General features: G+C 41.2%; 1 protein-coding gene across 3 annotated transcripts in view; it reads left to right on the forward strand.

Annotated features, from left to right (window-relative positions):
- LOC101171344 (raftlin) overlaps positions 1–23,019 on the forward strand; it is a 30,678-nt gene that overhangs the window by 1,865 nt on the left and 5,794 nt on the right. For all 3 annotated transcript variants that reach the window (XM_023959817.1, XM_023959818.1, XM_023959815.1), the window contains exons 2-6: positions 5,683–5,834; positions 16,851–17,034; positions 19,878–19,986; positions 21,981–22,668; positions 22,743–22,946. In XM_023959817.1, coding sequence (XP_023815585.1) covers positions 5,687–5,834; positions 16,851–17,034; positions 19,878–19,986; positions 21,981–22,668; positions 22,743–22,946 — 1,333 coding nt within the window. In that variant the 5' untranslated portion in view covers positions 5,683–5,686. The remainder of the gene's footprint in view (positions 1–5,682; positions 5,835–16,850; positions 17,035–19,877; positions 19,987–21,980; positions 22,669–22,742; positions 22,947–23,019) is intronic.

Genomic DNA, 23,019 nt, shown 5'->3' on the forward strand with positions numbered 1-23,019 from the left:
CCTTTTATATTTCCAATATGCACATCTATCTTTGCAAAAGTTTGGACGTTGTTTGTTTTTGTGAGAGAAACGCAGACACACTGCCGAGGCCGACTGTAGGATGATGTCATGAAATGGGCGGCACCCGTACGGAGAGAAAGGCGGAGCTTCAGAGACAGAGTCGTCTTACTGCTAAGTAGGAAAATTAACTTGGGGAAAATAAATCATATTCAATAAAAAATCATTCTGTAGTGTGCTAAAGGTAATTTATTATCATATATATGAATATCCTTTACTCTAAGAGGCTTAAAAACAGCATGAAATAAGCCATTCAAAGAAATAACTCTTCAAAATTTAAATCAGACTTTTCACTACTTTTCATTGTTATTTAACTAATGAAATGCTACATCTGCACAATTATTTTACTTTTTGTGTTAAGTTTGCCTGAAACCAGTTTTAGTTGTTCAGTAAATATTTCAGTTCATGAATTACAACATTTACTATCAGTATTGTTTCCCTTTATGTCATGGATCTTATGAGATACTGTGGAAGCTTTGCTTATAGTTACACACATTTTTAATTTACATACAAATTTTTGTTTAAAAAAAAAAGATTAAGAATTAGCAAAGTTTATTTGTCAAGAACAGAAATGAAAAGAAATATTTGGCTTACATCAAAGGGGAAAACATCCTATGTTGGACAGCTTTGGATGAACTTTACGTCCTGTAAAGCCCTGGAGTGTCAAAGGATGCGTCATAGCTGCGGCATAGTGCAGACAGATTATGCTCTCACGTAAATCTGCTGCCATTTCACAACTCTGTTACAAGAGATTCTGTAATGAGAAGCTTGCTGCCTCTCCCTGTCTGTCACTTCAGTCTTCCACTTCACTCCTTTTATCCATCTTTTTCTGTCTCCCCGTTCGGTATGACTTTTTCTTCTTGCTGTCAATGTCTTTTTTGTGTCTGTGTTTGTGAGGCAGCAAGTGAAAGATTCTGTTTGAAGTCAACTTGTAAAGAGAAAGGCCTCGTATGGAGCAGAAAGGCCCCGAGTCTTTAACTCCAATAAGTTTCTCTGGCATTACAACCTTGGATTTTCTTTTTCTGCTGTGTCCAATTAGAGTTTTCTGCTTCTAAACCTCCTTAACGGAGTTCAAGGTCTAAATACGACCTTAGTTTTGAAGCAGAACTGTCATCATTCATCATACACTAAAGATATTAAGAAGACCTTGCTAATCAGGAGGCAGAATGAAGCATTTGAGTGATAAAAACCCACTAGCAACACAGAGACGTACACTTGCGTTTAGTGGTGTCTAATGGTTTTGAGCACAAAGAAGTTTTCATCAAAACAAATGTAGATGCATTGGGTTAGATTTGGGGGTGAAACTGGATTAAGGCTCACCAGAAGGAAAAGAAAGAAGTTGATTTTGAGGGGATGAGATGTGGCAGCGTAACTGTGTTACTCCTCCTCCTCCTCTTTGCTGATCTTGACCCCAAGTCTCATAGCAAAATCCCTTTTCCCTAACCAGGAGAAGATGAAACCCGCTAAACATTCCCACGTTGCACCTTTCCACTCTTTGCAGACAAAGTTAAAGTAGTTAAAGTGCCGTCCTTGAGGAGCTATGCAGGGGGTGGATTTACATCCTCTAACATGGTCATAAGCTCAGGTTTGCTTGTGGTAGGTCGTTGGAGACTGAATGAACTCAGTGGGGGGTAGTTTTGCCGTGCAAATTCAGCAAGAGGCTGAAGATGGATGGAGAGGGTCATAAAAGTAATATTAAAATTTGGCTCATACTTTGAAAATGCGTATTCTCTGCATCGTTTTGGTTGTTGCTGTAAACTTTATCATTTAGAGTGCTAAGAATATAGCAGAAAGTAAATATTAGGCTGGTCTTGGTGTTTCTTGTATAAAACAAAACTGTTGTAAATATTTATCTTTCAATGTACGCCCTAGTTAGTTTTATAGACCCTAAAGACCCACTCTGATTATAATGGTGTTTTTTTACATGTTCTTGTAGCATTTTTCTGATGATGGAGGTCATATATAAAGATAATTAAGATTTAAATGGCATTTCTAAGTATTTCTTTATTCAAATCGTTGTGAATCAAGAGCAGACGGGAAAAAATTCGGATGCATCCACTTGCATACGAATACACCCATGAACGTCTTTGTTTTCCTCGTCTGAGCTAAGGCTAAAAAACTGCACAGCTGGATAGGTGGATGATGGGAAGTGGGGGTGGGCTTACTCTGAGCCAACGGTCCCATCCACATTTCAGAGGCGAATTTCCAATGAACTCCTGCCGCTCTACAGAAACTATGTCTTAAAAAAACATCAGAGATTCTTTGATTTTAGCCCCAAAAAATTGCATAATCGTAATTAAAAGACAACTGAGAATGCTTTTCAAATAGATCAAAAGATGACAGGAGTGGGACTTTAAGGGAGTATTCAGACTGGGAAAATTCTTTGTTTCGATTCGAGTCTGCTTAATTTGTTCTGGATCGAGTCCTGAACCTTGCATTTGGTCTGTATTCAGACTGGCATGGAACGGCACATTCTGCTACGGACCAAAACAAAACAATGTGACTAAACAGATCTTCAGTCATTGGCCGGGAACTACAAGGGCGGGGTCAAAACAACATTCTGTGCATATTTTGATTAACAATTTTGGACGTTGGGAACAAATCTTTTTATTTTTTACTTTGATACGGCGGAGGCATGCTGCAGTCATGTCGTGTGTGCTTTAACTCAGAGGATGCTAGTAACTGCAGTGATGAGGAGACGTCAGGTACGAAGGTACACTGCTAAGTGTTTATAACATATAGATTGTCAGGAAAACAGTGTGAGAAGGGAAGTAATGAGCCTGCATTCATCTGACCACATAGAGTTGCTGTGTCATTGTTGTAGTTGTATGGCATTATTTTAGGAGAATTCTATTAAGGAAACTGAAGGTAGCTTTTAAGATGACGTCACAGCAGCGCATGCCGCGTAAAGAAACACAAAAAAGCATGGAAGAAGTGTTGAAATAAAATTTCAGACATTTAAACAGTTGGATCCTTTTTTTCTGTTTGATAACACAGCAATCGTTGCTTTACATTTCCTCTGTTTACGTCGGCTATGGTGGACATTTTGGTTCAGTTGTTCCGCTGCAGGAACGGATTGTATTCAGACTGAGGAATCTCAGAGTGAACCAAAGCTCAGTCCAATTGGAAACAAACAGAGACCATCTTCATGGGTCTGAGAGTGGTTCCTGTTCCCGGGCCAGGGTGTGTTCAGACTGAAAATTTGTTCCTGATTATCAGGAAAAATGAACTCTGGTTCACTTAAAGCGGACCAAATGTATCAAGTCTGAAGCCACTGGCGCTCATCATCAGAAGTGATCCACCTGAGATGTGCAGAGTCTTGAAAACCTTGCAAAAATCATAAATTAGTCACAGGAGGCTCTGCCAATTTTATTTTTATTTTTATATTTATGTTAAACATCGGATGGCACAATGGTGATAAAAAAAAAAAGAGTTAGAATTCAAGGAGCCTATAGGAGATCATTCGGTTGCAAGATTTAATGTGAAGGTCAGAATTAGCTTTGGATGAAGAGTATCCGTGAAATTCTAAGGTCTTGTAATCAGACACAAAAAGGGGTTTTCTGGAAGACCAATCAAGAACATTGTGCCAACAGATTGCAGGCAGTGAGCCCAATCAAAGATGGTGGACAGAAACAGTAAAGAGCTTGAAAAGGAAAAAAAAAATGCAGATTAAGGCATGGGGCAGACAATCAGTTTTAAAATCCTTGGCAAGACAAGCTGACGAGCTAATGGTATTGGGATTTAAGACCAGGCAGATCAAGAGGCCAGCTCAATGCTGTTCTGACGTTCTGACGCCCCCTCCCTTTCCCGTCCTTCCATCTCTCCTCATTTGTTCTCATCATTGTATCAAATGATTAATGATTTAATTGTTTTACTTTGCAAAACGAGTACGCGCTCAAGACAGATGAGCTACAAAAGTATATGAAACAATCAGCATTTTCAGAACTTTTGACCTTTTAAAAAATGCAAGTCCGAGCTGTGAGTCGCCAAACGACCATTACTCCCTCATACATACACACACACACACACACACACACACACACACACACACACAGACACATGCACACACACACACACAAGGCATAATGTGGTCTGTTAGGATCGTTAGCTGAGTTAATGTCCATGCATTTGGCCTGATAGGAGTTACTGTGTCATTCTCCATGCTCCACAAACAGATACAGATACACAGATAAATGCCCCCGGGAGAAGGCAAACATGCTCACACAAGAACACACTCACACACATGGATATGTGGATGTGCACCTCCTCGCGCCGAGGCTCCCGTAAGCCGTGGCAGAGGGGATTATTAGGCGTATCTGTGAGGATGGTTTGAGGGTACCTTTGCTGTCACATCAGATTAGCTTGATGTTTTTTTGGACACAGCCATTTTTACTCTTGTGTTTTGTCTTCTGTTTCTTTTTGTCCTAATCTTCTACTTTCCACCTCATCCCCTCACTCTTTTTGTTCTATGGGACATTATGCAGCCCTGGTTGGTGGATTTTTTTATCCTCATTGAACATCAGAAGAATAGGATTTCAGAACAACACTTTTCTGAGGTTGTTCTCTGATTTTTCAAGTCCCAATCTGATGAAAATAGTGTTTTTTTTTTGGTGTTTTCAACATCTTCTTGTGGCAATTTTCTGATTAGAGAACATATATAAAGAAAATTAAGCTAACAAATGAACCATTTGAAAAAGCATGTAAATGTGATATACAAGTTACTACGTCTAGCTACAAGCTCCATGCGCCTCTCCATTCTGATGCATTCACTTGTAGACGACATGTATGTTTTTATTTTCCTCGTCTCAGCTGGTATCTCATTCAAAACTGTAAAACTGGATAGCTCCAGTATTGATCACCAGTTTGTTGCACCGGTAACGTTAGGTTAGGGTTGTGGGGGGCTGTGAGCATGTGGACAGATGGATGATGGGAAGTTGGGCCGGCTTACTCCGCAACAATAGTATCGGCCACAACATAGAGGTGAGTTTCTAACGAACTGCTGCCGCTCTGCAGAAACTATGTCCTAGAAAACGGCAGTTTTAAAAAACCTTTTAGCTAAAAATGGCATAATCATAATTAAAAGACCAATGGGAAGTCTTTTACAATAGATTAAAAGATCATCGGAGTGGGACTTTAAGGAACATATACGTGTAACCCTTGTCTTGATTTCTTTCTGCCTTTGGGCAAGCTTTGAATCAGCATGAAAATGGGTTAGCAGTACGACATGCCCAGTGTTTCGGCTCTCTGTCTGTCTAGTCTCATGTCGCTCTGCTTGACAGGGCAGGAAATGGGTCTCATTTCTGCCTTAATTCGTTCTGATCAAACATGTCGCTCTCAATCAGCCAATTTTGATTAGGAGATGCTGGTATCACAACCCACCAAGCAGGTAATGCCTGACATACCCATGTTGATGTGTTATTGCTGTGTGCAGTTCCCATGTCTCAGTGTTGGATTCACACATTGTTTCCAGCATCATTAATATCAGCATGTGACTACCGCACTCTTGGCTTATATTTAGAGATTCACAGATTTCCTGTGTCTTATTTTGTTCCCTCCCGCGGGTTCTCTTTTTGTCTCACATTTTTTAAATGCTTCAATCCTCTTTCCTCACCTCGCCCCTCCCAGGAAAATGGGGTGTCGGCTCCCAAAGCTGAGGAAGACAGAAGACAGGCACAGCCCGGGCAACATCTACTCGACTCTCCGAAGACCTCAGGTTGAGACCAAAGTTGGAGTGGCCTACACCTACCACTTCCTGGATTTCCTGTTGGGGAAAGAAGGTATGAAGATGAGTTTCTCATGTGCTGGCAGTCATCTCTGTCAGAAAGAAATGCTCTCCAGTGAGCACTTAATATTTCACAAAACCTCACATGTGTGCACAGATGAATCTGCATTCCTGAGAGCCTCTAAAAACTTTGTCGTACACAACATTTTCCACTCTTTGACTCCCACACTTCCATACGGTTTAGTCTTGCTGTTTAGTTTTGTTAAACTTTTTTGTTTAAGAGAAATAAATACAAATCAGGGAGACAAACATATTTAGTTTAAAAAGAACAAAATCAATGCAAATTTCATTTATAATAATGTATTGTATTGCAAAAAGCAATTACTCTCTATTTTGTATTTATGCTATGTATATATTTTTTTTCATTTGTATAAGCTAAACTTCTTTAAAACAGTGAGGCTAAAGACAGATTCTAAAGTGGCGGGAGGTCATTTCTGTGCTGGTTAGGACAAAGGTTTGATTAAAGATTTGGTTTTGTCTGGATTAGAAATCAAGCAGTGATATTTAACGTTAATGGAAGGGCACAGACCAAGCTCTCTTCATTCTCAAATTTTCTCAAAAAGATCTTCTTAATGTTGCAGTACCTCAAAAGACCACTACAGGTTGGTGTCAGAAGTGAGCTGTTTTCCATTTACTGCAATGTTAGAAAGTGCAATTATACAGCAACAAGTAACTTATTTTCAGTCTTGTTGTAAAGACTACTTTGATGTTTTGTTTTCAATTCACTGCATTTGTGGGGGTTGTTGAGCATAAATCCTTAGTTTTGGATTTGCTAGAGTTCAATTTTTTGCATTTCTGGGTTGTGTTTTTAGATTGGCAGGTGGACAAAACTCTCAGTTTCCTGTGTCCGATTCCCACAGGTTAGAAAGCTGTGGATGCAGGCTGAGAAAGCAAAGGTCAACACGTGTCTCTATAGATGATATCAGAGATTATCTGTCCAGTGTTCACATATCTACATTTTGGGATTAGGTTTGGACTGACATTCTAAAATCTTTAGCTCTATAATTTCTTCAGTTGAGCTATTGTCTTGTGTCTTTTTGTTTCAGGGGTTTTGTGGTTTGTTCATGAATCTCAGTCAAACATAACAAACCAATCTTGTTGAGTTCTTCTAAAGGTGCTGTGACAAAACGTAACATTTAAAATGCTCATTAAAGCCGGTATGGTCTGTTTTTCTTTGGGTTTGCGCTGATAATTGAAACCTTGGGTTAAATTAGTTGCTGTATGAACGCTCCCGAAAAATGGGACCGTTATGGAGCGGTTTCGGCTTATGATTTATGTTTCTGGAGATTGTTTGGTAATGGTTCAATATCCTTTTCCAGACTGCTGTGAGGACAAAATTGCTTTCCTAGGATCATTGCTAATGTCGTTCCCTCTTGGAATGGTGGTCACAACGGGGGGGCAGTGCTATTTGTCCAAACATTGAGGTTCAAGGATCTGCACACAACAACCACTCTGAACACATTCAGGATTTCAAAGAACATTTTATTATCATGCAATACCCTAATTACATGCTTCAACTACAGAAGTCAGTACAGTTTTTTTCATGCACAGTAGAATTGATGTAAAATTATGTAACACTGTACATAAATTATTCAAAAATTTACTCTTGATCAACATATTTGATATTTGATTTGGCAAAGATTTTAGACCCTAGCTATTTTGTGAAAAGTATCTAAAATCATTCAATGTTCTTGTATATTCTACAGGCATAAGCAACAAGATTTCATGAATAACATAAAAGGTTTATTCTATTATGAATAGGTGCAATAGATCTGCATTTCTCAAACCTTTTTTTGATAAGCATCAGGCTAGAAAAACACAACTGTAGCCTTATTGGTAAAGGTAGAATGAAGACATTATTTATATTTTTAAGAAAATTATCAGTACGTTAATTTTGTCATCAAATTTTCCAAAACAATCTAGCAATGTTCTGGTCAGGTAAATTTTTATATAAATAATTAATCAGCAAAGATATTTGAAAAATTGTACCCAAAGCACAATAAATGTTAATTAAAAAAAGGAAGGCCGCTCTTCTGCAGATGTCCCAATGTTAGTGCTCTCTTTTACTCTTGTATGATTGTCATATAATAATCATTTTTAATTGAAAGAGCTAGTATTTTGGACATTTCAAGCAAGAACAAAAATTGGCCCGACCTTCATTCTGATCTGTTTCAGTTTTTCCAGGCAGGAGTTTTTTTTACATTTTTTAAAAAAAGGAGTGAGCTTCACTGGTTATTGTGATTTTTATAATTATACCATTAAAAAAAAATCTACAATGGCTGTTTCAGGGAAATTTAATCAGATCGTTGGGTCTGCAAACCAACCCTTATGTTCATACCACAAACGTCTTCAGGGGAGAAAGTTGTGTCTTTGTGTCGCTCTTGATGTAAAAATTCAAAAGGCTTCTTATTTTCAAGTTCAGCCCTGTGGCCTGGACACAGCAACACGAAGACGCAAAGTGCTTACTTCGAGACTTGGTGTGTGTTTGTTTGGGAATGTGAAAGCTTGTGTGGTGACGTTATATGTGTCATATTTGACAAGAATCCTCATGGGATCTGTTTCTAAAAATGCTAATTCGAATGTGTCTGAGGGTGACAGAAGAAGTGAAAAAAGGATAGACGAGGAGAATCAAAATGTGTTCAGCTGTTTTAAATTAATTCACAAGTTCTCCCTTTTTTCTTCAAAAGTGACTGCGCCTGCAAGCCCTGGCTTTGCACAGTATCACCTGACAGGAGGGAGGAGTCATAAATCCAACACTGTAACAGGCAGCAGGCTCAAGTTCATGTCCAAGTGGCAGTGGTCCGGTTGCCAGGCAGCTTCACTTCAAGCCAGTCTTGTTGTTTTTGGCAGAAAACTTCAGTTGGCAGAAAGAAATCTGGCTCAAGAGGATGGCGGTGACCAAAACAGACAATAGACATGAGGTTGACTTGTCTTTTTTTTTATTTGTTAGAAAAGGCTGCAGCAGATAAATTGTCTGATCACATGTTCAGCAGGCCAAGAGTCAAGAAATAGCGACCACACACTCTGACAGCGTTCATCCAAACAGCTAATTCTCTCTTGCACAAAACATTTTATAGCACTTAGTCAACAGAGTTAGTGTTATCTTTCGACAGACAGGCAGGCCATTTATATGGTAAACTCACTGATGCCACCTGAGCTGCTTAAGATAGGTAGACTCTATTTTTAGGATAAACGCTGCTACTATGAATGGATTTTGTGTGTGAGAGATTGCTGGTGGTTTGTGTCTGCCTCTTTCCCTCTCTTACGTTTTTGATAGAGAGACCAGGAGAAGTAAAGGATTCCTAAAGGATTATCTGATTGTTTGTGGAGATTGAGAGACCTCATTCCCAGCAAAGGGATTTATTTGTATTTCTGTGTGTGTTTGTGTAGGAGGCAGATAGAGGAGTCTCTGTCACTCCATGACATTGAGAAAACCCACGGTCAAATCCATGCTTTAATTCAATTTGGCTTTCTTTAATGATATTGTTTCCTTGCCTGCTTGCCTTGATGACTCCTACAGACTAATGAAAAACAAATATATTTGCAGGCGCCTCTGTGAAATATGGGAGACAAGATGCTGTTTATCAAACCAAGTTGAGTTCCCAGAAAGAGGAGCACAATCAACTTTCTGTCTGGAGCTTTCTCCAACCTGCAAATGAACAATGCTGCTGATGAAATGGTGTCCAAAAGGGCTTGAGCGGAAATTTTTTCAGTGTGACTAAGCCCCGCTCACTTTGCTGGGTCAGTGTGACCCTGTGGGAAGTAAGGATGGAGGCAGAGAAATGTCTTCAAGTGGCCAATTTCTTTTGTCAGAGGCAATCTTTGGTTGTGGTCAGTCTCCTTTACCTCAACTGATTTATTACTTTGAAATCCCCACTCTGGTGTACATTTACTAAAGTGACCCAAAGGAGCATGCTATATAGCAGCATCGGACAAAAGAAACCCAAGACACCAGAATAGTAGGAAATGGCAGATTTACGAAAGATAACTCTCAAAAAACTCATCAAAATGAAAAACAAAAGAAAATTAAGGCTGCGACCAGCATTGTAAGGCCCGCTACCCACCACCGCCCTCGCCGCCCCTTTTGATCCACCCTCATTGGCCGATGACTACTACACACCCCCTCACCTTGCCACCCTGGTTCAGAGCTGCACGTGATAAATTGATTAAAAAAGAAAAACTTTTTTTGAAAATGGCGACTTGTTTGTTGGTTTTAACTCCTTAGCAACCATTTTGCTTTTGGGCTGGCTAGCAAAAGTAGACTTTTGGATTTACATAACAACGGAGGTTTTTTGTTGACCATGCCCACATTCCTAATATATATTTCTAAGGCTTTGTCCGAATTCCTTCACCACTCACTACATAGTGGACTTTATAGCGTGTTCGCCACTTTCTAGTGCTGTCTGAATCTGCAATTCTTAAATCCAGTGCCCTAGAAATTTCCCAGAAGTCTCCGCAAAAAACCAGTGTGCATTGATGCTCACGAGATTGACGAATATAGACCACAATGCATTGCGTTTAAACAATTTTTGCAAAGAAATGTATTTAAATGATTTTTTTTTAATAAACCATCAACATTTTTTATCTTCAGAACACAGTAAACTCATAAATGATGGTCGCAGAATGCTGATATCAATTAGATTTTAACTTCGTGAAATTGATGATGCCATATTTGCCCTTTAAAAAAAAAGAAAGTAGTGAGCATGGTGTCCGAATTGCTTTTAAAATCCAGGGCACTACATCGTCCCGCACTATATAGTTTTTTTTAGTATTTAGGGGTTAGGGTGGAAAGTAATATTCATATTATAAATTTTCAATCAACTGGAGCCACAGATTTATGTATATATTTATCACATCATTCCCATTTTAAATATGCGAGCAATTGGGAAATGCCACTTTTGCGAGCTCGCCACGCTAACAGCAATCAAAATCTACAAACTTTAAAACCAACATGGTATCCCAAGTAGTTTCCCAATGAAAATTGCACCAAATATGCATTTATTAAGAACAAATAATTGTACAAAATGTCATAAAAATAAAAGACAGTTCTGTTAAAATAGGGGGGAAAAAAAGAACAAAAGTATACATTTTAGCCTCTATCAAAAACAATGAAACATCTCTACTTAAACTACAATAGTATTTTAGTGGATTCAACTTTCACAAAACATGACAGAACAATGTTTTCCGTTTTTGCTGAGAAATGTCACTTTTTTTTTAAGTGTTATTCTGAAATGTGATATCCTGCACGTCAGGGGTGCCATCGTTCCCAGATGATCCACCCTCAGCCATATGATCAACACTGTTCCCCCTCCACCCTGACATGCCAGCTTAAATGCAAAGTCTCAGGCCCAACAGTCAGGTGTCGCACTTCAACTCCACCCCCACCCCCCATTCCTGAAGCGCTGTGATGAACAACGGATAGCTGGGAAAGCATGAACAAAGGACACAATATAAACAGTCTGAATGAGTCAGAAAGGTGCAGAAGAAGAAGAGGAACGGATGCAAGAGGGATGGAGGATAACAAATGAGAAACATTGCAGTTGTTTAGGGCCGGGAGGGGAGTGAAAAGGAGAAGAGGAGGTGTGAGGAGGAGCAAGTGGGAGTCAGGACTCGGGATGTGTGAGGAAGTAAGCTAGGTGTGATGCAGTGTGACAAACGCTGGTCTCCGAAGCAGTGAGGAGCTGAACTCTGCTGATGGCTTTCTGCTGCCCTGCAGAGACGGAGACCCGCTCAGCTCATTAAAACCTATAAGAAATGTCTAAAGCTCCGCTGTGCGTTTGCTGCCATGTCTGCTTAAGGAGCTCTTTCCACAGCAAAGAAGTTCATACAGTTCAACGCCTGCAGAGCAAGCATTTGTACATGAGGTACACAACTCGTTTTGCGATCTGTATTTTCAGTTTGTGTACGCACACATATGTTCACATCCCCTAACATGAAATATGCCTGCTGTTTGAGCGCAAAGGATTCGGCTCAGAGAGCAGGCGCTCTTTCTTTCTTTTTTTTTTTAGACATCTTCATCGCTTGCTTTTCAAGGCGAGCACAGGACATCAGCATTTTTCATAAAAGTCGTTCATATGTTTGTGGATGATTTTTCATGGATGATTTTTCATGGAGTTTTACTCGTTCTGACAAAACTTCACCTGGGGATGATGGGGAGGAGGCGCCGGGAGCTGGCGTGGAAGTTTCTGCTTTTAAATGTGATTGTTCTTACCTCAACACTCCTTTGACTTTTCCAAGAGATTTTCCAGAAACTAGCTTCTTCATTCCTGAAACAGCAAGGAGCTCCTGGCTCCAGGATGTTGATTATTTTATAGACACTGTTTGGCAAATATCCTCCCCGAGAACCTCTGGAAGCCATTAGAAGGCTGTTTTAAATAAATGTGAAACTCTAGGATAAGCCTCAAAGGGTGGCTGTGTGTACTAATCCTCATACATCACTGAGGAGGCTTAGTTGAAACTCTGCCTTTTTCATGCACACTCACCTTTACATGAGAGGGAGCTCCACATGTGTGCTGACTTTGCTGGGGATTTGTACAGTACAAGGAGCTGATAGGACCTTTCAAACAGCTACAGGAGGGGTGAGGGGCTCCTCAAATACTCTGTAAAATTCAGGGTCAAAAGGTAATGCATTGATCTCGACACACAGCAGCTGTGATGAGGTCAAAGCTGCTGGGTGAGACAGAAATAGCAGTGAGAATCAACAGCTGAACAGCTGCTCGGTCTCTTCTAGTGTCTGTCAAACAATGTACTCCAGGATTACCATAGTTTTTGGACTATAAATCGCTCCAGAGTATAAGTGGCGGCAGCAAAAAAATTGCACAATAAAGAAGAAAAATATACATATATATATCTATAAGTTGCACTGGAGCATAAGTCCCACTTTTGGGAGAAAAGTGCAACACTTTTGAACAAATCAGGCAAGCCAGACATAATCTGCATTTGCACCAAATGTGATTCACACAACAAATTTGCATCCGCTGCCTCTTTTCCGACACCCATCAAATTCCGTACTCCATGCATGTCCAAAAATGTTTTTTATAATCTAGATGCACCCGTTGTGTGTGAGGGAAGCTACCGTTACGTTTTTAGCCTCTTGACTACATGGAAGCTTTGACTGTCAAACTTTATTCATTTCAACCATGATTGAAAATCTTGGTGTTGGACCGGACGGAAAAGAAAAGAAGGGAAGAAGAGGGAGGGATGTCAGAGGGGGGGGGGGGGGGGTGATGATAGTGAGAGGGGGGGGTAAGACCATGAAGCAGCATAGAGCAGACAGGTTTACTGGTTGTTTATCGTTACGGTACAGTTCCAATGTAGTACAAAAAGGGCGGGGCCTGTTCACACACACTCAAATGTTATCAACACACCTGCTAGCTGCAAGAAATGTTCACATGTCAACATGTACACAAAACAGATAGTGTTCACACACGCATACTTATGCCTTTAAACCAACTAGTGTGAAATCTTTCATTCATTCAATCATGCAAACTATAAGTGCAAAGGTGAGCTAACACCTGTGCTCAGGTGAGTGTTTATGTTCTTCTAAAATGGATGGTGGAATGTGAAAAGGAGGAGGAGCGCCCAGCCACCCCCACACCCAGACCCCCGCCGCAGCAGCAGCGGCAGCCGGAATTCCCCCAACGCCACACGGGAACAGGCAGGGAACAACCGCCCCCCGGGCGACCAAGACCGCCACCCAGGCCAGGGCCAGCAGGACCGCCGCGAGGCCCCCAGAGCCAGAGAGCAGGGAGGCGCGGAGGGAAAGAGAGCGCCGCCCCAGCCCAGCCAGGAAAGCAGCCCCCCCGCCGCGCCGGAAGAGCCCAACGCAGGGCCCCACCGGAGAAGGACGCCCACAGCCCCAGACGAGCACCCCACCACCACCATGGAGTTCCGGGCATCCCCCCGCCCCAACCCCAGGTACGAGCCAGGACCCCCCAAGGGAGACCCGCTCCGCACTCCAGGCAGCCACCCACCCGGCCCACGGTTGGTCCAGGGAGGAGCAAGGCAGGGGCCCGCCGCCCCCGCCCAGGAGGGGGGAACCCCGGGGAAAAAAGGGTGGCCCACAAGGGGTGTTATAAATATGGCCCGACCAGGCTCGGCCATGTTGGAAGTTTGGCGGGGCCCAGCGCTCAGGGGCAAGGACCAGGACCCACCCCCCAGGGACACGAACACCCCCGGCTCAGGTGTAATATGAACCCCCCCACCGTGCGGAGAGAGCACCGCCGGGCCCAGGGAGCCGGCACCCAAGGGACACGCCCGCCATCGCCAAGGGGCCCGCACCCCCCACCAGGGAAGGGGTAGGGGACAGATGGACCCAGGTCCCCCCCTTCCTTGCAAAATGTGTGTGCGTGTATGTGTGTTTGAGAGGGTGTGTGTGTGCATGCGACACAGATGATGTTGAGAAATCAGGTGTCTTTATTTTGAAGATCTCTACCAAAGCATCAGTAATCATGTCTTCATGTCTGGGCTCATGAGATCATTTTTCAGCAAATGTTACCTTTTTTATTGCAGGAGCCAGCATCAAATGGACCTTTCAGAGGTATTTCTGTGTCTCTCTAATCCAGTTTGATGACTTGCTGTCCTGCAATAGACCAAAATAAAAACAAAAATAATTAATAATAACTGTTGATACAAATAAGAAAAATATCATAAAGTTCAGGGGGAGAACAATCCGATTCTCATCCATGTTTGTTTTGGACAGCGGTTCTTCTTCTGCATTGCTTTCAGTAGCAAATACTGATATACACATCTATCCCTTGTGCTATCCTAGGCACTTTAACATTGGGAGTTGGGTCATCTAGACCCACTAGACAGTGCACTGAACTTTTTTTCTTCAATGATTTGTGATCTCCACTGGTGTCCATGGATTACATGAAAACTTTTCACCTTTATCCACTTTTGTCATGGTAGGGAGAACACGTCAATTTAAGGGTGGGGTCATAGGAAACACAAGGGTTAAAAAAAAAATCACATACAATTCCTTCCCCTGGCTAAACTATACAAAACACCACAACTTATACTCCAAAGAATACGGTAGTTTCCATCCATCTGCAGGCACTTCAGCTAACTGTGTGTGTCTAAGACTTTCCCATCTCAGTTGCACTCTGAAGAAATGAACCACGTCCCATGCTTTCAACAGCGCAGTACCTCCACCTTCCTTCCTTTCCCTGGAGTTGGCACTACAAAACTCCTGCTGGCTTTTCTGCCCCTAAGCTGTTCCCATGTTTCCATTTCAGAACCTGCTTTTATATCCAACAGTGGCAGACAGTAAAAATGAAGTTGCTCTCCAGCCTCGAGCAGCGTGTAAGACACTCGTAACTTTCTGCATGCTTTGCCTCTGAGTCTGGTTTGTGAGTGAGCGCCAGTCGAGCCCAGTTAATGGCAACTAGAGATTGTTTACAGTGAAGCATTGTTGTCCTCACCTCAGTCTCCTCCTGTTTTTCTTTTACTAGTCTCACTGTCCCACTTTTGATTAGTCTCTGCAGACACTCAATAAGTGTTTGCTTGATAAAAGGCTCTCGAGGTTCAGAGGAGCTCTGTCATCTTTCTGTTTCCTCGTTGTTTTAACTGAGACAGGAGCCAGTGAGGTGTGCATGTTCCTGCGCTCGTATGGCAGCGCCAGCTTCCCATGTGTGTGTGTGTGAACACACCAGATGATGAAGAACAAATTGAAAATGAGATGGCTTTCACATTTTTTTCCTCTCTCCATGTGTGGATGTGTGTGTAGTTAATTTATGCAGGTTATTTTCTCCTCTCCAGACCCATGCAAATGAGATGGAATGGAAATGGATGACAAGCATTCAAGCCCAAACAGACAGCCTCATCTCTGCCTTTCCTACTAACGGCCTCTGTCTCTTTTTTTCTCTCACCCCTTGCCTTTTGTTCTCATCTGTGCACACACCTGATTTTATACACACACACACACACACACACATCCATACATGTATTCTTCAGGCCTGTGTCTATATCAAAGCCTTTCTACAGAAAGAGGGCCAACGTCACCAACGCTGCAGTGCTCTCCCCTGGTGGCTTCACACTGACAATTTGCCTGCATAAGATAAGCTTTGCTAACCATTTCCACTCAAGTGACATTTGTTTCTGTCCATTGTGTTTGGTAATATGGGAATATCTGCTAATGCCACACATCCAAACAAACAGTGAGATAGCATTGTCTCTCAGTCATTTTGATGCATGCCTGTGAAATCGAGTCACGGGAGTTCACTGGTGAAATATGCTGGTTTGTGCTCAGGTGAGTACATTCCTGCCAGTATCTGCCTCTCAGTATCTGCAGAAGGGTGTGTGTGCGTCTGCTTGACTGTGCTGGTAACAGTGGGCACACAGGCTAATAAATCTGGTGTAATTGCTTTTTAGATTTAGCGTGAAGATGCCATGTGTTGTTCTTCAGTGGGTATTAACATATTGAAATTGCTTGGTTTTTGTTCTTTTGTGTCCTTTTCCTTTTTATGAACTGACCCAGAGGTCTGCAACCTTTAACTCTAGAAGAGCCATTTGGGCCTGTTTGATGTGGACCAAAACCCAGAGATGGGAGCCAAGTTCCACTTTCCTGTTCAAAAATCCACTTTATTTACAATATGTATACCTTTTAAGTATTTTTTTTATTTTTAATATTTACTAGATTATGATAAAGTCATATTTTTCTATATGTAATAATTTCAACGTATTTTAATTTTGACTGCAGCACTTGCTAGTTCCTCTCAAAATGAAATACACCCTGTGTCAAAGAAGATCCTCCTGCAGCGGATTTATTTGATTTTAAAATGCAAGACAGTCAAACATGGCATTCTTCTATGAATATGACATCATATGTTTTTTAGCCCTTTAACTATTAATTATAAACATCACAACATGAGTATATAATCTAAATAAATAAATAATGCAAAAATGGATGGATGGATGGCTTTGGAGCCTCAGGTTGCATTGCAGACCCCTGAACTAACACAGCAACGCTGTAATATTTGCTATGAACCCTTCTTGTCTATTTTCTCTCCAGAGGTTCCGGTGTCGTCTGTGCTTTGTCTATCGTCGGTCAGGGAACTGCCAGTCCAAGTCAGGGAGCTTTATGCTCAAGGCTTTGTCTTGGTTGCCGTCCACCCCTTTGTTCACCCCTGTGGCCCTCGCCACGCACACATCCAGCGGCAGCTCCACCGTGCCGTGTTGGTCCGAGAAACCCAGAGGTAAGCGGATCAAAATAAAACGCCTTTCATCTCACATTCTCTGATTACAGTCTGTGTCAGGCTAATGAAAGGGAGAAAGTGTTAAACTTGCAGCCAACAGTTAGGTTCCCGTGTGACCTCATAGCGTTGACACAAAGACCTGCTGAGAATCATTATCACAGCCTCCTCACTTCTGTCTTTTAACGCTAAAGATCCTGCAGATGAGTCAGTCAAACAGCTAAGTTTAGCTCACTCACACAATCCTTTTAGTCTTGATGTTTTACAGTGTGTCATCCATGGAAGTTGGAAACCAATATTAGTGTTTATTACCACATAAAGCAGAGCCTTCAAATGTCACCACTGAATACTTCTGTTTTATACCAATCTAGAAGTCTTTCCTATTCGGTTTTTAGGTCTCCAAATGTAATTTTCTCTAAACTGATTTAGGTCACTTTCTCACTGCAGTTTCTTTTTTGTCGGATGGTTCAGCACCTTAGGGAAAGTTCACCTGAACAATGACCAAAATCTGAAAACTGGGATCTTGGTTCAATTTCAGTTCAATTCCATTAAGTGTCAGATCACAACCAAAGTTTCCTCAAAGTGCTACATAAGGCAAAAGAGAGATCCAACTGAACTTTGTTAGTGACTATTGTTTTAATCCTATCCATACCAAACTTTAGTAATCCAATTCAGTCCAAGTCAATACAATATAGACAGTTTGTCTTAATTATATACAAATGGTTTAAGTAAGTGACCAAAAGATTACACTGAAGGGTTTTTGGTGTAATTCTATTATCAAGAAAGCAAAAGATGACAGAGGAGAGAGTAAAAACTCCAGAGCAAAAGCACCAGTTTCAACTGGACTTTTCACTAATTAAAGCATGTAAACCAAGAATAATGAGTAACATAAAAGGTTAGCATTTGCAGTTGGGAAAAAAAACACAATCCAAAGTGCTAATACAAAAAAAAGGACAAAATATTCTGATATATCTGATTCCGAAAGGAGATTTATTTTGGAAAACTACTCAACGCTCTTCACCACCTTCAACTCATTCTTCAAAAATCAATTGGCTACTTACCTAAATGAAAACCCCCAAGCTAGCAAAGTTAACAACAAACAATTGTACGTGGAAAGTCTTTTTTTTTTTCTGCAGAAAAAAGGGAAACAGAAGAAAAACCTTCAACTTCAAGAAATTTGCATTTAACAGACAAAAACCAGGAGTCTTTACTCCAAATATGGATTTATTGCCACAGTTGAACCCACAAACCCTAATAATAATTATTATTTTATTTTTTTTGTATTTATCCGTTGGACAAAGCTGCAGTTGGCGTCTGATTTTTTTAGCTTCTACTTTGACATTTATAGGTTGAGGAAAAATCCTATTTTAATGGCTAAGTTTAGACCACTACAGATATAAGAGGATGAACATAAACTCCCTCCCCCCTGAAAAGTTTAGCAGAATTGGATGCTTAAAAAAAACATTGGATGCCCACTTTTGCCTCGTGCAGGCCGGTCTGTGACAATATTGCCCATTAAACCTGTCCGGGGCCTGAAAAATGTTGGAGACAACTGTTGTAGAGGGGACTTTAAAGTTTTTCTATGATTGTCAGAGAAATAGCACGTACAGCTGGCTTTCTTCCGAATGTTTGTAATTTCTTAAATATGTTTGTTACAGGTTTCCTCCCCTCCTCTGCTTAAGTGAGCAGATGTAATGATACAATGGTTCCATGGGGTTTGGTACTTTTGGCACATAGTCCATCAAAGAAAGACCTAAAATATTAGAGGCTCCTCTCACCAAATCAAACCAAGAAAAAATGAGTTCACTGCTTTAAATGTCAATAAATTTGGTCTAGAAATAAAATTCTTTTATTTGTTAAAGGTGTAGCTGATTGTTTTTGGATAAAAATGTGTCATAGTAATGGATATTGTTAACGGACTAAGCATTCCTGCTATTCTTTCAATGCTTTCATAGGTGATTGTGTATACACACATGAAAAACACAAACAGGTGCCCGGTTGTTCTTTTGATGCTCCTCCTGCTGCTTCCTGGCACCTGTCACCGTGGAGACGCTTGATTGCATCATCATCGCTTGTCAGGAGTAAACGGCATGCTGAAGCTCAGAAACCATCTCTCCATCCTTTTATCTACCTTCTTCTGCAATGACTGTCCCCCCACCCCTCTTTGTTTTTCTTTTGTCCTAGTCACCCCCCCCCCCCCCGTCACCCTTTACTTTGCCTTTTATCTCCCCATCATTGGCAACCCTTTCATCAAATACCATACAAATAAAAGTGTGTCTGGGGGGGGGCTACGGTGGATCTACTGTTTCAAATCTAGCTGTGAACGTCTGTCACGCTTCATAGCACTAGATATTAGCACGGCCTTCTCGCTGACCTCGATCAGAATCTGAGGAGGTGTATCTAAATTTGCCTTTTATGATGGGGCTTTTCAAAGGGAGAGGAAGGAAATTCAGAGCTTTTTCTCCATCTAATACTTTTTTTTTTGAGGCCCTGGTGAAAGCCTGCTTGCCTTAAATGGAAAATTCCCTCCCCATCAGATTTGACACTTTGTCTCCACAGTGATCATTCTGGGTGAACAAGTCCTCGTGAACATGAACATGTCTGCCAAACTCATTACTGCCAAGCGTCCTTCTGACTGCAGCCGTACAGGTTGATTCGGTTAAGCATCTGTGCTCATTCTGAACTGCAACAAAAAGCTCAAAGAAATAATCCTTCTCCAACTGAAGAGTGCCGTCTTTTAAAAAAAATGTCCTGCTTCTCCAAACCACAATTGATGTGAACAAAAGAAAAATGGAACGGCTTAACTGATGATTCACTCCGCTTCTTTTCTGTGTCTCCTATTACAGTTTAGAGAAAAAGCAATGGAGATGGTCCAGAAGTCGCTTGGAGACGGACATCTGTGTCGCGGGTCAACAAGCTGCAGACCCGGAGGCGATCCAAAGTTATGTGAAGAGGGTGAGTCAGAGGGCAGGGCTCAATGTCTCACAAAAAAGAAACAACATTTTGTTTCCTAGTGGAATTTACATTTTTGCTACATTATTGCTAATAACTGTGACTCCTGAAGATTTATAGTCTCGCTCCAATCATCTTTTAATCTATTTTAAAAGTATTCTTAGTAATCTTTTAATTAGGATTATGTCGTTTTTAGCCAAAATAAAAAGAATCTTTCATTTTCTTGGACATATTTTTTGCAGAGCGGCGTTAGTCATTAGAAATTCGCCTCTGAGTTGTGGGCGGGACCATTGGCGCGGAGCAACACCCTCCTTCCATTGCCCATAAACAATCTCTCTCGCTAGGTTACAACCCCTCACAACCCCAACCTAACTTTAGTGGTGCCACAAAAAATGGCGAGCAATATTTGAGCTATCCAGACGTACAGTTCTGAGACAGATGCCGGCGAGGACGAGGAAAAACAAAGACGTACTTGGATCTACTGTTTTTGTCTGTAAGTGGATTCATCTGAATGAAGTGAAGCCTACCCAATGAATTTTCTTCATCACAAATACGCTCTTTTCAAACAGTATTTTTTCATCTCCTCCTGTTTCACAAAAATTGAAAAAAAGAAATACTCAAAAACGCATTTTAATGTTAATTTTATTTTTATGTCGTCCACTATGAGAAAAATGAACACATTTCATCAGAGTGAGTCTTTAAAAAAAACCTACAAAAAAAAAAAAATCACAAATGAGTTTGACTACAATGCGTTGACATTATTATGGCACCATAGCAGAAGGCTGTAAGAAATTCAAATGATGTCATGTTTACAATAGTGGTGACAGATTTTAAAACAAAATTATTTTAATGTAATTAAAGAAAGGTAGCTTTAAGGATCTTAATACTTTTTTAGTCACTCTGTGTTTTCAGATCAATCCAGGTTTGTAGAAAATATATTTTTTAAGTCTGTACCAATTGGCCAACTTTATTGGTGCCATTACATTTTTAGGATTTAACATAAAATTGCTAAACATTTTTTAAGACTTGAGAAATATCAAATAGAAAACCAAAGTAGATGTGAGTTGAGAATAAATAACAAATGATAGCTAAAAGAAGTTTGGTTAACGGTAATGAGAGGTAATCTGGAGTTTCCTTGCCGTCGGGAGCATCACCACTGACATTTATCTTCTGTTAAACTCACTTTCATTCTCTCCGCTCATGAATTAGCCAACAGTCCTACACTGGGAAATGAAAATGTGCTCTATTGAATTGATTTGCATCTGAACACCCAGAGAGCACAAAGGAAAACCTGATTGGATGGAAATGCACATCACTGAGCATAACCTGATAGGCTCCAGCAGCGTGACATGAATAACCAATCAGACCTCGAGGTGCCAGAGCGAGTTGGAGATAAGGAGCTGAAAGCTACATACAGACTGACAGGACTGGATCTGTGTTCAGTTCTGAAATTCCACATTTTTTACAAGTTGGTCCACAGCCGTTCTGGACACTGCGATCAGATTAAAGTGTGTGTTTGTTGGTAATAGGAGGGGGGCTTTAAACATGCCAATATGCCTGTTTCTTTGAGTGAAGTGTCAGAAATGGAGGGTAACGGGAGACGATGTGTCTCATTATGGTTGTGGGCTTGGTTAAGATCTGATTTCTCCGCCATCGAGCCATTCTGAAAACTGTCAGCCCAAATATCAGCTGACAATTAAGCACTGGAGCTTGGAGGAGGGGGGGCTGGGAGCAGTACACACGCTGACACACGTGCACACATGAATGTGTTAAGATAATGAGGTCCCTTTGTCATTTGAATATTTGATCTTTGCAGATGATTAGGTAGGGTGTTATTCTGCACAGTATCCATTCTGCGTCTGTCAGCCTTTGTTTGTGTGTAAATTAGGCTTTGTTTGTACAACTATTGTAGAGACTGAGCATATTTATGAAAGACATCCTTTATATGTCACTCACATATGAGGCAGCGATGGATGATAAGACTTTTTGTCTTGCAGATCCAGGATGTAGCGGAACAGGGGGTGACATTTGTGGGATTTCTCCAGCAGCCAGGTGGAGGACTATACATCTCAGGACACTGGGAACCCGAGGAGCTGTCGTCCTTACATTCAAGCCCCTCCCCTATACATCGACACCCTTTTAGCTCCAACGCCAGCCCAACGGATCCTGACGAAACACACCCAAATGGAATAGATGCCGATTTTTCCTGCTGTGAGTCTGAAAACTTAGATCCTGACGCTCTAAAACTCAACAAACAAGACCAGAACACTTTGGTTCCAAGAGAGCAAACCTTTTTTAAATACACTCACGTTTTAGAGCTAAACAAAGAAGATTCCAACAAACATGTCCAAAGTGAACCAGATTCAGGCTCACTGAAAGACAATGATGGGTTAAGTCTGCCGGAAAAAACTGTAACTTTAAGGCAGCAGGAATGGCAGCGGTCAGAAGGCAAACAAAACCTTCCTGAAGCCACAGAAACATATTTGAACTTTTCCAATGAAAGACAACGAAGGTGTTCAAGCTCAGATAGCTGGGTGAGCTCTCCTGAACTGGATCGCAGCCGAGACAGAAAATCGATGAATGCAGATGGGCAAAGCAGTGTGACGACGCACAACAACAACAACCACATCAGGATGAAGAGTTCTCACAGAGACAAAAGTGCAAATTCCCCACAGCCACAGAACAGTAAGTATGGAAGTCCTGTTTTCCCTTTGTTTCATGATCCTCGTAAATGCTCCTGCTCATTTCTGTGTGTGCAGGAATGCAGCTGTTTGCACTGTACAACCACTCGGAGAAACTAAACTCCTCTCTGAGGTTCTATGCTCTCCGAGTGCCACTCAGAGTGCAGAAGGATGCAGGGCTAATCACAGAAGTGGACGCCAACTGGCTCGACCACATGACTCAGCATTTTTCCAGTGGAGCACGCCTCATCGATGGGTTCTTTCACCTCCCGGATGATAATGGTTTGTTTTTAATTTGCTGCATTATGCTAAAAAAAAAAACATGCTTTATTTTCTGCAGTTTCAGACATTTCCA

Source organism: Oryzias latipes, chromosome 11, assembly GCF_002234675.1.
Source record: "Oryzias latipes chromosome 11, ASM223467v1".
In the NCBI taxonomy this organism is placed as follows: Eukaryota; Metazoa; Chordata; class Actinopteri; order Beloniformes; family Adrianichthyidae; genus Oryzias; species Oryzias latipes.